At 37.1% G+C, this 16,836-nt stretch overlaps 1 protein-coding gene across 1 annotated transcript; it reads right to left on the reverse strand.

Moving 5' to 3' along the window:
- Positions 1-2,884: 2,884 nt before the first annotated feature.
- Positions 2,885-6,500, reverse strand: LOC110620611 (laccase-17). Its single transcript, XM_021764411.2, has 5 exons — positions 6,289-6,500; positions 5,793-6,189; positions 5,567-5,695; positions 3,479-4,435; positions 2,885-3,278 (listed from the first exon to the last, which is right to left on the reverse strand). Exons 1-5 carry the CDS (start codon positions 6,403-6,405, stop codon positions 3,148-3,150), a joined length of 1,731 nt encoding a protein of 576 aa, XP_021620103.1. The 5' UTR covers positions 6,406-6,500; the 3' UTR covers positions 2,885-3,147.
- Positions 6,501-16,836: the final 10,336 nt, after the last annotated feature.

The raw sequence follows: 16,836 nt of genomic DNA on the forward strand, positions 1-16,836 counted from the left end.
AATAGCTTTAACAGCTCTTTCTTGAAATTTATCCTTTTGTGTTCCCACAGAGGTTGCATAGCATAAACAGCCAAATTTTCTCAGATGAGAGTAGTTAGGTAATGTCCCATAGAGTCTCTCATAGGGAGTGGTCCAACCAAAATGTTCCATGGGCATTCTATTTATTAGGTAAGTGGCAGTAAGAATGCATTCTGACCAGAATTCAATGGGAACATGTGACTGCATTTTCAATGCTCTGGCAGTATCAAGAATGTGTCTATGTTTCCTTTCCACAACCCCATTTTGTTGTGGGGTGTATGGGCAGGATCTTTGGTGTATTATCCCTTTGTTCATAAGCAAAGATCTATAATTCTGACTTAGAAATTCTTTCCCATTATCAGTTCTAATGACCTTAATGACAGTATCAAATTGGTTCTCTACCATATGAATGAAGTGTTTAGTTAAGCTAAAGGTTTGACCTTTCAAGTGCATCATGAAGGTCCAAATAGCTCTACTATAGTCGTCTACAATGGTGAGAAAATATTTAGCCCCAGTAATAGAACTGGTCTTATAAGGTCCCCATATATCGATGTGTATTAAATCAAAAGGTCTTGAAGTCAAGGTTTGACTTCTGGGAAAGGGTAATCTCGCCTGCTTTGCTAGAGGACATACAGGACAACATTGCATAGACTCATTGCTCATATTTATCCCCTGAATGTGTTTGAGCTTACTAACAGATGCATGTCCGAGTCTATCATGCATGTCATTCATTGTTACTACACAATTATGAGCTTGTTCATATTGCATTGAGCATTCTTTATTTAATTCCACTAGAGAAAGAGTACTGTTTACAAAGCTGTAAAGGCCAGCATTAGATTTCATGATCTCAAGTAAGCAATGTCTGATATCAGAATGAGAAAAGCTCATCTGGTTTAGTCTGAAAAGACCTCTCTGTTTCTTGCCTATGGCCACCACCTTCTTATTCAGTGGGTCCTGTATGAGGCAATAATGATGACATATCATTATACAGTAGCCATAGCTACTTATCAATTGACTAACAGAGATCAGATTATACTGAAAGTGAGGCACATATAAGACATCATCTAGAAACAATTTCCCAAAAAGATTTACCTTTCCAGATTGAGAGACCTGAGTTATTTTTCCATCTGGAAAGCAAATAGATATGTGCTTGTGTGATGATTGTAGAGTAGTGAAGAGAGTGCTATCTGAACACATGTGGTTTGTGGCTCCAGTGTCTAAGATCCAACTAACATTGTTGTGTACTTGTGCATTACAAGCCTTATAGATAGTAGATTTACCTGCAAAGTCCATGAAGTGTGGTTCTGGTCCATGAGAAGTGCTTGCGCCAAGAACTCCTTTCCCTTTTGCAAGTTGGGAGACTTCTTGTTTCAGGGAGCTCAGCATAGAAGACAATTCAAGAATTCTATTTGATGTATTCAGACATTCCAGAGGACTGTCCTCTTCTGGATTATCTCCATCAATAGCAGCCATAATTTTGGTGCTTCTAAACCTTTTGACCGGTTGTGTCCCAGCCTTGCTCTTACCCTTGAACCAATCAGGGTATCCAATCAACTTGAAACACCCTTCCCGGGTGTGACCATTCATGTTACAGAAGGTACAATGTCCCTTCTTATTCTCAGACCTTCTTGGTCTATTCAGGTTTTCAGATTGAGTTTTGTTTAGTAAGGCAAGGGATTCAGTGTTGTCATTCATAGCTCCTAAGATTTCCCTTTGAGACTCAAACTTCACTACCATAGAGTAAGCTTTGTTTACTGTTGGCAGAGGATCCATCCCTAACACTTGGTCCCTTACAGACCCAAAGACTTCGTTTAGACCCATTAGGAATTGCATGAGCCTATTTCTGTTGGCTATGTCAGCTATAGCTCTAGATGCTCCACATGTACAGGTTGGGAGCGTTTCTACTGACCCAAGTTCATCCCATAACCTCTTCAACTTAGTGAAGTAAACAGACACAGAAGCATTTTCCTGAGATATAAGAGAGATCTTTCTGTGCAACTCATAGATCATAGGTCCGTTGCACTCTCCAAATCTCTCACAGATCTCTAACCAGAGATCTCTGGCCGAGGCAGTGTATATGAAGCCATCAACCAACTCCTTAGAGATGGAATTAAGGATCCAAGATGTGACCATGAAGTCACATCTTTTCCACTGTTCATAGCCCTCAGAATCCTTACTAGGTACCGAAGTTGTGCCTTCGACAAAACCTAATTTCATCTTGGCACCCAGGGCTATTCTAATAGCCCTGCTCCAAGATCTGAAATTAGTTCCTATGAGAGGAGCGGAGACCAGACTCATACCTGGATGGTCGGATGTTTGGAGACTCAGCAGATCTTCCATCCCGGCATTCGCGATCTGTGCTTTCTCGGGTGGTCCCGTCGCCTTTTGATCGTTACTACTGCCTCCACGCTCCGTCATCGTTAGATCTTTCGAAGGAGCAGAGGATCACCTTCAGGCAACCAGCAACGCGCCGGCGTGAGCTAGAAACCCAGCTCTGATACCATGTTCAAGAACAAGAGAGAGAGAGAAAACATACTGGTTTTATTTCAGAGATAAAGAAAATGTTGTTACACTCCTGTTCTGGAAGCTTGTAGCTTCCTTATAAATCAAATAACAGCTCGTGCACGACATGTGCAAGAGACCCAACACATCTGTCCTAAAACGACAAAGTCTAAACAATATACATATGTAAACTGAAAAACATCATAAACGATGTAGTTTTGACACTAATATTAATAAAACCCCTTTATGAACTTTTTCCGGAGCCTTAAGAATCAATGAATAGGTCTAAGTGTGAGCTAGCTACCTAGAAGATACATAATTCAGAAACACAACTTCAATTAAAAGCAAATTAGTAGGAACCAAATTGAACTTCAAAAATTGTTGAGCTAAATATCTTATTAATTTTGTCCGATGTTTACAACTGAGCTGCTCTTCCCATCTCTCAATCTTCACCTTCCACCAACCATTTCTCACCCAACCTTTTGAGGTTTTCTTAAATCAGACACGTATACAGAAAACACACAAACCGAAAAAAAAATGGTGTAATTATTAGTTTACAAATAAAACGAATGCATGGAATCATGCAATGCTATCCGGACCAATGGTCAGTCAAAAATAGAACAAAAATCAACAGCTTGGAAGATCAGACGGTGGTGGTTGTAGCTTCTCATTGGGTTGGGGTCCATCCATCACTATCCATGCCATCCTTAGCCCCCAGCTAGTGTGCACATCCAGGTGACAGTGCATAAACCAGACTCCTGACAGCCCAAGAGTTCACAAAATTAGCTAAAACTTGTATCAAGAAATATATCCATTTTGAAAAATATTTGTCCAAGTTAAATTTATATGAATCTATAATATAAATATACAGTGAGATTCACATAAAATTCTGTATATTTACTATATGTGGTTAATATAGATCCAATATAAATAAAAATTGAATGGAGATTTCACTTACCTGGATTGTCCGCCAGGAAGCGAAAGGCAATCCAACCCCCAGCCGGAACCCCAAACGTGTTCCTCTCTACAGGATCGACCAAATTGAACTTGGCTGGATCTTTGTTAGGATCGTAGTTGCCAAAACCTTGTCCAATCACAAAGAAATTAAATCCATGCAGATGGAGAGGATGGCTCTCTGCACCAAGGATGCTTGTGCCCTGCAATACCACTTGCACGCTCGTGTTGAACCGTAGCATCAACGCTTTTGTACCATTGCTAACCATTGTATTATTCGGTGGAGCACCCGTGTAATTAAAAGCTATAGGTGGGTTCTGAGGAAAATCGGCTGTGAAAACGCCATTAGACATTCCAAAGAAATAGGATTGGAGAAGAGCTACAGAGGGCAATACAAAGGAGACATTATTCACAGAAGCAGAAAACTTGGTAGTATTGGTGGGTCCCTGGCAGGTGGTATTGGCTGGGCAAGGCGTCGTCCCAAGTCCTACAGTGAAAAGGAAACTCCTGTCTACAGTTTGCGGCACATTGGCAGGGAATTTGGCATTGGCTAAGCTACGGAATCTCCTAGAAAAATTTGCAACGAAACCTGTAGCGTTGATTGGCGGCAGGGTTGGCTTAAACAAGGGAAGCTTGACAGAAGTATTAGAAGGGTGCCTGTATTTGAGAATAGCGGCAGTGGTGGAGTTGTCAAAGGTTCCCCTGCCAGTGAAATAAGGCCTAGCAGCCATGAGAAAGGTTGCATTGGGGAAAGCAGGCTTGGTTTTGAGGAGGATGCTAGTGGTTTGGCCAGGGGTCATGAGGAGTGTATCAGTGTCGAAAGGCTTGACGTAAACGGCATCAGCTTCAACGACGGTGAGAGTATGGTTTGCTATGCTGAAGAAAAGTTCGTCGTTGAGTGCAGCGTTGATCAAGCGGAGAAGGTAGGTTTTTCCTGGCTTTACCTTCAGCTTAAACGTATCTGCAAAGTGCAGGAAAAATTATATTGTAAATCAGAGATGTAAAATTACAGTTATCTGAAAAAGAAAGAAAATTAAGATATATTTTTATAATTTAAATATTATTAGATCACCATTTCATGAAATTACGAAAATATTGTAAAATTTCTCGAAAGAAAGGTGGAAAAAAAAAAAAAAGTCTTGCATGTTAAGATCTTCTTGCGTTGATTGCATTTGATTACAACACTTCACCGCATATAGGTAGTTAGGTAGGATAATTTATATATTAATCGTTTTTACAATTAATTACTCGAAATCTTATTAGAAAATTCTACTAAACTAATCCAAACTTAAATAAGCTTTTTCTCTATTCAAACTCAAAAAAAAAAAAAACATATATCGAGAAGAACAAATAAATACATAAAATTAGTTTTATCTTTTAATTTATTTTTTAGAACAGATTTTTTTTTATTTATTATTTGAAATTAATTATAAAATTTAAAATAACATTTCATTAAGCCTATGAAATTGTGGGATAATTTTTTGGAGGAAGGTGGCCAAATACATCATTGGCTACATGATATTACTTTCATATATAACTCGCATTACCTTACTTATAATAGCTAGACTATCGAGTGACAATCTTTTTTTTCTCCATGGTAATTGGATGTCCACGTGAACTCTTTTACAGCAATCGCTCAACAATAAAAATATTTATAATAATGAAAATTGAATCACAAAAAATATTCATTATTACTGCGAAAATTTGTGAAAAAATGGATGATTGTGGATAAAGGAATTAATTAATATATATCATGAAAAATAAAATTACTAATTTTTTTATAATATTAAAACAAAATAATTATTCCTTAATTGACTTGTCAGGTCTTTTATTAAAATCTCCGAAAATTCCATGCAATTGCAGACAGGCACTCATCACCCGCCCGAGATGTCGCAATTATACAACTAATTATCGAAAAAATACTTGATGCGTATAGACATAATGAATAGAGAAATTTTTTCAAATAAACGCAAGTTAGATAATAATCATCAATCATATTAATTATGGTGCAATCTACCTGAGATATACTATTTTTAACCATTGTACATCAAACAAATTAGATGTAATAATTTCATAAAAATAATTATGATACCTTTAGAAGAGCAGTTGTACAATGGCCCTGGGAGGCCATTGATTGTATATGCATCTGAAACATTTGGACCTCCTCCTGTCTGAAGGGCCTGTGCAATTATAGCCTCTGGGTCTACGTTAAACCATTCTCCTGTGATTCCAAATTCATCAGATTATTCTACATATATATATATATATATATAACTCCAAAAATTTATATGTAATCAAAACCAGTATGATTTAATTACCAAAGAGGATGGGAACTTCCTTGTAGGGCTTCTGAAACGGGTATGAATCATTGCGTTTTGGGAGGATAATAATGGGTCCATAAACAGATGATCTGAGCCATGAGATATGAGCATGCCATAAGAGAGTTCCTCTCTGCCCAGTAATGGTGAAGTTGTAATTATATGACTGCCCACTCTGTATCGGACATTGTGTTATATAAGCAGGTCCATCAGCCCATCCGCTTGTAAGCTGCCTTATCCCATGCCAATGAATGGTGATATTGTACGAAACCTGGTTAACAACCTTGACGATAACTCGATCACCTTCTCTTGCAATCAAGCGAGGCCCTGGGAACTTCCCGTTTACCGTCACAACGCTCCTTGTGTTGCATAGTCTCGTAATGTTTTGGTACGTAATCTTTATTAAAAGAAAAAGAAAAGAAAACAAAAACTAGTTAGAATATATATATATATATATAAGAAAATGCTTAATTTAGTGATAATAGTTTGCATGTACATTGAACGTGTAGTGCCTTGTTATGCCCATTGCAGAGTTTGGCAATAGCAATAAAACACAGAAAGAACAGAGCAGAGCTGGCATTGAAGCAAATGAAGGCCAACAAGAGATACCCATTTGCTTAAGTTGTCTCCTGCTCTCTCTCTATTGGGTGAATATTGGAAGAGAAGTGAAGGGAATGAGAGTGTGAAGAATGTTGGGATACCAAACAAGACGTAATTATATTTTATAGAGAAAGAGAGAGAAGGTGAATTAGGTGGCAGGAATGTCATGTAGAACACAAGGAAGACTGAAGGAAAGAGAGTGAGTGAGATGGGCATCTAGCTAGATCTTGTCTCCTGAGTTTTGCTTTTTTTGGTTGAGCTTAATTTTAGAGTGTTAATAAAGTAAGATTTTTCTTAAACCAAACTATATATATATATATATATATATATATATTGATTATGAGGATGAGCTTTCCTTATATTGGACCACTAATTCCCATAAGAAAGTAAACAAATACAAGTTCTAATTTGTCCTCTACTTCTTCAAAATTGACAGACCTATGTTCTTCACCAAACAAACTAATAATAAATTAATAAAATTCTTGGGCCAAATAGCCTTGTAGCCGGGGCCTCTAGTAGGGGTGAGCATTCGGTCGGTTCGGTTCAAAATCGAACCGAACCGAAATAACTGAAAACCGAAATATAGAATTTTACACAAACCGAACCGAACCGAATAAGAGGAATAACCGAATCGAACCGAACCGATTTGGTTCAGTTCGGTTCAGTCGAACCCGATCGGTTGAACCGATTTTTAAACTTCTTAGGAGCCTTCGTTTTAAACTTCTTCTGTCTCACAAACCAAGCAGAACCCACCAATCAAAACCTCACCCTATAACTACAGATCCACCTTCAAGTACTCCATGGCCTTGATCGTCTCTCTTCCAATTGGGACTCCTCAAACCCAGCAAATGGTTTTGGACACTGGTAGCTGCTCTCCTGGATTCAGTGCCTTAACAAGGCTCCTAAGAAGCCTCCTCCTACAGCGGCGTTTGATCCTTCTCTCTCCTCTTCCTTCTCCGTTCTACCATGCACTCACCCTCTTTGCAAGCCGAGAATTCTCGATTTTACCCTCCCTACTTCTTGCAACCAGAACCGTTTATGACTTTATGCCATTATTCTTACTTCTACGCTGAATCGCTGATGGTACCTTTGCCGAGGGCAGTCTCGTCAGAGAAAAATTCACATTTTCTAGTTCCCAAAGCACCCCTCCTCTCATCCTGGGTTCGGTTCGGTCCTGAGAGCAACGCGAAGAGCCGATGGACTGGAAAGCTACGGCCGATGCCGACGTCGACGATTGCGTGGAGAGAGAGACTAGAGAGCGACAGTGAGGTGAGGAGGAGTCCGCGTTGCTAAGTCGTGCATCCGCAACGTAGTCAAGAGCGATGACCCGGGTTAGCCGCGATGGTTAATCAGTCGATGCCGGGAGCTGGAGGTTGGACGGCGGACGGTGGACCCGCTGGAAGTGGTGGAGCTCAGTGCTCGGAGAAGAGGCACAGGCATTGTGTGTGACGTGAGGGTGAGGCGGCGTGGAATGGAGATTAGCGTGAACTCTACTCAGTGGGACGGCTTTTAGATTTAGGGCAAATAAGAGTACATTTCAAAACGACGTAGTATAGGTAATTCGGTTCGGTTCGGTTTAATCGAAATTTTTGAATCTAAAACCGAACCGAACTGAAATTACCGATTTTTTAAAAAATTAAACCCGAACCGAACCGAATTAAAAATAAAACCGAACCAAATTTTTAAAATTAATTGGTTCGGTCGGTTATTTCGGTTTAAATCGATTTCTGCTCACCCCTAGCCCCTAGTTTGAAATCCTACATATTAATTCTTGGAATTTTTAACAGTTTTGATCAAATAATAATTTAAGGATCATCATACAAGGATACATCATATAAACCAATGAGGCAAAACAGTTCCCAGCAACATGATCATATTTCCCCTTTGAGTTAATTCTGGGAGAAATTACGAAATACATCTCTCATATATATAACAGATAAGCGTTGATCCCAAATTGAGACCCATGGTTAAAATAATTAGTATTGGGATACTAATACTAGCTTGAGAGAGGAGGTAGGCCTTGCTGGTATGCGAACACCCTCTTACGGTATTGTGAAGGTAGATTCCTAGTTTGGCTTGTTTTGAAATTCATGTGGATATTTGCCACCAATTCTGTCTTTGAAACTAAGGAATATTATAAGTAGGATACACCAATAAATGGTATAATTTTCATTTTTTTTTAAATATGAGATTTAATTATTGTTAGGTTCATGTCCATATTTGGATATGTTATAGAAAATACAACTCATTTCTCAACAATATGATTGATTATGAGATGTTTCACCTTGTTAATAAACAGGTGGCTCTTAATTAGCCATTATCCATCCGGATTTGATTGGTGAGAAAATATTAATATATACTCCTTTCACATTTAGGGTTATTTGTCACAAACTAATTTATTGATTAGTTTTCTACAAAAAAAATACATATAGGTAGAAGAAATTATTAGATTTAATATTTATATTTAAATTACTCTTATATAAACGGTAAGATGGAATAGTAACATCTTTTCTTATTTAATCACTATTCTCAAACCTAAATATAAGATCTCCTAATCTGTAAGGCATTAATGTTGAGTAATTAAATTAATAAATTTTTGAGTTTGAATCGTATTGAACGCCGGTGGAAAAAAATAAAGAAATAAATTTTTTTATCAATATAAATTATGTTAAAATAAAAAAATAATAATTAAAGAGAAAATAAATATATTTTTTATTTCATTATAGCAAAATACGATACGTTAGTTTTGATTGGATTGTTGCAAATCACAGACCAAGTGTTCGCCACTAATGATATTTACACAGAATAACAATTAAAAAATTTTAGAATCATTCTAAGAATTTAAAAATGGGAGAGGTTTTGAACGCTAACTCTCGAAAAGGATTTCTATTGATTGTCCCACAAGTTCTCATAATATGTCCTTTTATACTAAAATTCTAAAGTTTCAGTATAATAGTATTTACTTAACTAATTAAATAAATAAATTATAGTTATAGAACTATATAAATTCTAGGCAATTTTAATTAAATTCTTACTTAATTAATTAGATCAAAATCGTAATTCTTTCAAATTATAATTTCATCTCAATATTAATTTATATGCAATCAAGTTCTACTTTATTTAACTTTTCGTTTTATTTTTTCTTATAATTCTTTATGTGTGTGATCCATTAAGTTTCAAATATATTGATAACAAATATAATTAACTAATTAATTAATTTGAAAGTCAAGAATATTGTCTAGTAACATGTTAAGACTACCCAAATATTTAGAATGTTAAAAGTGGTTTGACTTAACCTTTCAGTACATGATTTGTCGGCCTAACTAATATCCCTTCATCACAAATGTCCCGATTTAACATTTGATGTATGAAATGAGTCTGCAATGTTAAATCATATTAGTTCTTATTTTTAGCCACTGACCTATTGAATAAAATTTTAAATCTCATTTGCTAATTTCATTCCACCTTGTGCAAGGATTTTACAATTAATACTAGCAGATAACATAACAGATAAGACATTCCTAATTTAATCTAGGGTTATGAATCCTATCTCAATTCCTAATATATCAAATTTGATGGTTGGTTTTCCTCTTACTCCATCATATGGGTCCCTCAATACTCGATTTGAGGAAGGGATTTGCAAAATGAAGAAAGATGGTCAAGAGTTTACCAGGGAGGCTCCCGGTGGAGACCCTCTGACGTTCAAGTCAGATTTATGAACTAGAGTAATATGGATAGGTAAGAGACGTAGAGAAAATAAAAATGGAGAAGAGGAAGAAGAAGAAGGTCACTGAAGAAAAAACTTCTTTCCTTTTTATCTACCCCTCCTTTTTTTGAGATATGTGAGAATATGCCATGGCATATTCTTAAGTGGGATCCTCTCTTTAATTAAAATAAATTTATAACTTTTTATATGTTATTACAATTTATTCCCATTTGTTACTTATGAACCAAGTAACATATAAGATGAATTAAAATATAAAAGTCCCTATATAAGATTATTTATTGATTTCAAGTCAAAGGATCACTTACACAACCATCACTTGAATAATCCATAGACACAAATCATTTTCTATATAGATTTCTCAGGTGGGTTAGTTCAGTGTATTTATTTATAAAATAAGCATCTATATATTGGTTCTAAATATCTTATATATCTCAATCTATTGATTCCTTTAGAATGAAATAACATAATATGTACCAGTCTCAACAACTCTAATAATTGTCCAATCATAACAAGAATATCGTCCAGGAACATTTAGAGATATTACTTAAATATAATTGAAATCTCACAATTATAACCACATGATAATTTCTTTTGTATAGTAATATAGTATCATGGATTTGATCTTTACTCGAAATTCAATTAACACTAAAGATAAATAACAACCTTTATGTAGTGTATTTAAATACTTAAAATATATATAAAAATAATATCCAACTACAACCAACAGATTGGCTGCAGGGCATATTACTATCAATCTCCCACTTGCACTAAAGCCAATCACCCATATGACTTATTACATAAGCATAAATGGGGTAATTATGTTTCTACTAAAACAATACTTTAGTAAGAGAATCTTCAAGATTCTCATTAATGAAACTTGTTTTATTTCCGCATCTTTCATTTCAATGATATCTCTATCAATTGTCCTTGTATTCTTATAATATGTCCTTCTATACTAAAATTATTAAAATTTTAATATAATAATATTTACTTATTTATTTAATTAATTAAATAAATAAATTACAAACGTTGTCCAAAATTTTAATAAACAAGACTTATAAATCTTAAACAATTTTAATTAAGGTTCTACTTAATTAATTAGATCAAAATTATAATTCTTTCAAATTAAAATTTTATCCCAATGTCAATTTATATGTAATTAAGTCCTATTTGATTTAAATTTTTATTTTATTTTCTCATATAATTTTTTATTCTGTGTGGCTGTAACGACTCGAAAATCGGACCGCTACCGGCGCTAAGATCCAGATCGGCTTAAGGCCGCCGGAATCCGTAGCAAGCCTAACATACATCCTGAATACCTATTAAATCCTATACATGATCAAACATATACATAAAAATTTTAAAAATTTTAAACTTTTCCTTTCATTTACCAAGCTCAACCTGCATGCACAATCTCATAAACATAAAACCCCACACTGGAGCCCTCATCAAATGCTCCAGTGGGGTACCATATCATACATTAAGCTTGGTTTACATAAACATCAATAAATCATTTCATTAAAAGATCATGTACTCAAAAGGGATTAGCCAACATACTAGGGTCAAGCACAACTCTAAACCTCAATAAACATCATTATATTACATTACATTACAACACTAAACTTTACATTACATCATTTTCATGTCCACATCTAGCTATTACATAAAACATAACTTCTTATTCTTGCTGACCTCTTGATTCTATCCCGAACCTGCAACTTAGGGGATTAAGGGAATGGGGTGAGCTACTAGAGCCCAGTGAGCAGAATAGTAAAACATTAAATTTAACATTCATGCTTTTATGAAATGCATCACGTCACAAACAAATCACATTAAGGATGAACTTGTCACCAATAGCCCTCTACATAATCCAATCATGCCAGGGGCGTAGTACAGGCCACACCTGGTCTTTCTCTTACACATATCATATCATACATATCCATTCGTGCCGGGGCGTAGTGCAGGCTACATCCGGACTTTCTCTTACATTGTACCAGGGGCGTAGTGCAGGCCACACCTGGACTTCCATATCACATCATATCATATCTCATCATAGTGAGGGCTAAAGGATCATCCAACATTCATCCACATCAACAGCATAATATGCAATGCAACATATTCGTGAATTCTAATACAAACAACCTAATATAGCTCATGGCATTCATGATGCATGAATCATGCTAAAACTTTTATTATTTGCTTTGAAACATAAAAAGTCATTCTACTCACCTCAGGCTAGCTCTGACAAGACACTGAAGCAGCTATCTCACTGCTGGGATCCTCGGTTCCTCAGGTCCAAACCTACACAGGTGGACTCAAATGAGGGACCAAACATATACTAACATGACTCTAAACTACTCCCCAAAAACCCCCCTAAAACATCACAAACATGCATAGAAAATCATGCAAGGGAAGGCTGAACAGGGCACTTTCGGTGGCAAGTTCGGCGGCCGAAAGTCCCTCCAGAACCGAAAGTCATGCACCTTCGGCGGCACTTTCGGCGGCCGAAGGTTCCTTTCAGATCCGAAACTCGTGCATGTTCGGCGGCACCTTCGGCGGCCGAAACTCCTTTCTAGAGCCGAAAGTCCACTTTCGGGGGCAAGGTTCGGCAGCCAAAAGTTTACCTCCACAGGCAGGTTCGGCGGCCGAAAGTCCCTTTGGCTGCCGAACCTGAGTTCTTCCAAATGGCAGAACCCAGCCTCATCATGCACATTTTGCCTCCCAAACCATTCAAACATGCATTAAGCTATTCTACAACATGCATACACAAGCAAATAAGCATTTAGGAGTCTCAAACTATCCTAAACCCCAACACCAACACATAAAGCAACTTAAACAACATACATTACCCAAAAACTCAATATTTACCCAACAACAAACAACTAACTTACACATGCATTTCTACCCCATAAACTTTCATAAAACTTGTTTAAAACATGAAATGAGCTAAGGATCTACTCATACCTCTTGAAGATCGAGAGGGGAGGCGATCTAAACTTGGAGATGGGAGAAATCTAGCTCCTTGGGTCTCCAAGCTCCAAAACTTGATCTTAGCTCCAAAACTCTTCAAAACCAAGTTAGAACTCGTTAAAACTTGAAAGATTTGAGGAAAAATCATCAAAATCAACCATGGGAGGGCATGGACTCACCATTGGCCGAAAATAGGGGAGAAAGCTCGCCCATTTTCGGCCATGGGTCCTTTTATAGGTGGCTAGCCAGGCCACCTTCGGAAGCCGAAGGCGACTCCAAAACGCATGCATGTTCGGCGACCGAACATGAGCCACATTCGGAAGCCTAACGTGCCCCCCTAATCTATCCCACGTTCGGCGGTCGAATCTGGAAATGCCTCCATGGTCTTTTTCATTCAAAACTCAATTTCTTTCTTACTTAAAACCTTAAAATACACTAAAACATTTCATGAAAACATGATTTTACCCTTCTAGAGGTTTCCGACATCCGAGATTCCACCGGACAGTAGGAATTCCGGTACCGTAGTCTAGCCGGGTATTACAGTGGCCATCAGGTTTTAAATATATTACCTATAAATATAATTAACTAATTAATTAATTTAAAAGTCAAGAATATTGTTTAACTACAAGTCAAGACTATCCAAATATTTGAAATGTCAAAAATGATTTGATTTAACCTTTCTTTTCATGGTTTATCAATATAATTAATATCTATTCATCACAAATGTCCCAATTTAATATTTAATGCATGATCTAGCTTTCCCTCTATGGTCCCTCTGTGCCTCGATGCTCTCGCCTTTTCCTCTTCCTTAAACTTAACTTATTCTTTTTCCTTCCTCCATGGAAGACGATCTACATCAATTCACTATCGATGAAGAAGAAGATGTTGTTGTCCCTATTAAGAGCTCTAGAGATATTTCGATCGTCACTTATGATTTCTGTATGGTGAAAATATTTCTCACATACAATCCAATCAATTTTTAGAATATGCAGACCACTTTGGCAGATTTATGGCATCCTTTAGAGGTATCTATTATGGAATTAGAGGCAAAAAGATATTTATTTTGGTTTTTTAATAATGTTGATTTTGAAAATATAGTGAATGGGGGCCCTTGGTTGTACAATCGATTCTTTCTTGTTTGGAAGGAGATACAAGGTAATGAAAATCCTCTCCATATCCCTCTAACTCATTCTGATTTTTGGGTTCTGGTTAAAGACCTCCTTTCTGGTTATTATAATGAGATATTGGCTGAATTGATCGGGGATTTTGTTGGCCACTATAAGAGTATGATATGAAAAATGCTTCAGCTATGTCGCCGGGCTCTATGAGAGTTAAAGTTTGTTTGGACATTCAGCAACCTTTGAAACGGCGGAAGAAGTTTGTTGGAGATGATGGTACTGTGTTTACTATGAAGTTTCAATACGAAAAGCTGACTATTTGTTGCTATCTATGAGGGAAACTAGGTCATGTGGAGGCTTTCTGTGACTTGCGGCTGAGGTTGAAGAAAGAAGATATCAAGTTTGATTGGGGTGATTTTCTCAGAGCACCTATTCACCGGAACTAGAGACCGACAAGCCTGTGGCTGCGTGATTCCGGCAATTCTGCTCCGCTGGAATTTGTGGCAGGATTGACATCAACTAGCAATTTTGAAAATACTAATTTTGCAGCACATAATAGGCAATTCTTCTTATTTGGCAAAAGTCAACCCATTGTAAATAAGGAGACTGAGGACCATATTACGGACATAGACAAGAATTCTATGGGCCTAGGCAATTTTAATAAGCTTGATGGGGAGATTGCAGCCCGAATAAATGATGATGCTAAAAAAAGGCCAAAAAACACTAAACATAACGTTATTATATGTTTTCCTTCCTCTCAACAGGATGCCTCTAACAACACCCCTACAAATGTTAATTTGACAGGTAACAGTGAAGCGGCTCATCCCGTCAAAGGTCGGGATAGCCGAAAGCAATGATCGTCCTGTGTTGGAACTGCCGAGGACTTAGCAATTCTTGGACAATTAATGCATTGAATGATTTGGTTACTAGTTACAAGCCAGACATTTTATTTTTTATGGAAATAAAAGCTCTTAGTTCTCGTATGGAATTTTTTTGTAGTTTTTTATATTTTGATGGTTGTTTCTCTGTCAATAGACAAGGATTGGGAGGAGGCCTTTCATTAATGTGGAAGAGTCATATGTCAGTTTCTGTGATTGGCTTTTCTTCAAATTTTATTGATTTGGTTGTTTCGGAAGGTAATGTTCAATGGAGGTTTACTGGTTATTATGGGTTTTCGGAATCGCAATGACGACGTCAGTCTTGGAACCTTATTCGAGCTTTATCTCGTAGAAGCTCTTTTCTGTGGCTTTGTTCGAGAGACTTTAATGATTTATGCTCGAGAGATGAGAAAGAAGGAGGAGCAACTTTGCCAAATTATCTTATGCAGGAGTTTAGACAGGCACTTGAGGACGGTAATCTTGTTCAAATACCCACTGTTGGCTCTTTCTTCACATGAGAGAAGGGCAAGGAGTCGAATAATCTGGTTAGAAAGAAGCTTGATAGAGCCCTTGCTACTAAGGACTGGGCTTGTAAATTCACTAATGTCTGCTCGGTTGTTCATGTTCCTAGATCGGATCACAAATCGTTGGTGATTAATACAGCTCCTAAGGATAATAGGAGAGATAGAAGGTGTAACGACCCGGAAACTGGACCGCTACCGGCGCTAGGATTCAGGTCGACTTAAGGTCGCCGGAACCCGTAGCAAGCCTAACATACAACCTGTCATACCTGATAGAATCCCATACATGATCACACATTTACATAAAAACTTAAACTTTCCATAAAACCAAGTTCAACCTGTGCATGTATCATAAACTTAAACATAAAACCCATACTAGAGCCCTCATTAAATGCTCCAGTATGGTCAACATACATGCCTCACTTGGTTCAACATATCATAAACATAAAACATTTTGCATAAAGATCATGTACAAAAGGGATTACAATTGACATTAGAACCAAGCACAATACTAATCCACAATACATTACATGTCAACCACTAATCTATTACATAACACAAACTATCAACCTTGCCGACTTCCCATGCTATCTCTGACCTGCAAGCCTGGGGGTTAGGGAAAAGGGAAGAGCTACTAAAGCTCAGTGAGCAGAACAGTAAAAATAATGTAATTAAACATATGCTTTCATAAAATGCATCACAGCCTAGGATTCAGGTCGACTTAAGGTCGCCGGAACCCGTAGCAAGCCTAACATACAACCTGTCATACCTGATGGAATCCCATACATGATCACACATTTACATAAAAACTTAAACTTTCCATAAAACCAAGTTCAACCTGTGCATGTATCATAAACTTAAACATAAAACCCATACTAGAGCCCTCATTAAATGCTCCAGTATGGTTGACGCGGAACCCTATGGCACAAGCCTCAAACCCACACGCACAAGTAGATACGGAATCCAAAGATTTGATAAACCCACCTCCTATGGCACCCCAAACTTAGGGAAGCTGAAACACCAATGATCGAAGGATTTAGATGAGAATCTGACAAACGCCACAACGAATAGTTGATAAGTTAGCCAAGATTCCTGGTGCAATTGATGAAAGCAAATCCTCACTCTCACTCAAAGCAATACACGCCAAAGGCATGAAAAGAATTCTGAAACTTTGATTAAAAGCTACCTCTTACAATTGTTTCTTATCCTTATATAGTAAGGAGAAAAACA

Source organism: Manihot esculenta, chromosome 8 (genome assembly GCF_001659605.2).
Source record: "Manihot esculenta cultivar AM560-2 chromosome 8, M.esculenta_v8, whole genome shotgun sequence".
NCBI classification, from domain to species: domain Eukaryota; kingdom Viridiplantae; phylum Streptophyta; class Magnoliopsida; order Malpighiales; family Euphorbiaceae; genus Manihot; species Manihot esculenta.

Excerpts from the sequence above, each read along its gene's own strand:
- LOC110620611 (XM_021764411.2), bottom strand. The coding sequence starts at position 6,405 with ATGGGTATCTCTTGTTGGCCTTCATTTGCTTCAATGCCAGCTCTGCTC. Across the intron at positions 4,436-5,566 it reads GTACAACTGCTCTTCTAAAG|ATACGTTTAAGCTGAAGGTA; the intron begins GTATCATAATTA and ends TGCACTTTGCAG. Across the intron at positions 3,279-3,478 it reads CTTCCTGGCGGACAATCCAG|GAGTCTGGTTTATGCACTGT; the intron begins GTAAGTGAAATC and ends TTGGGCTGTCAG.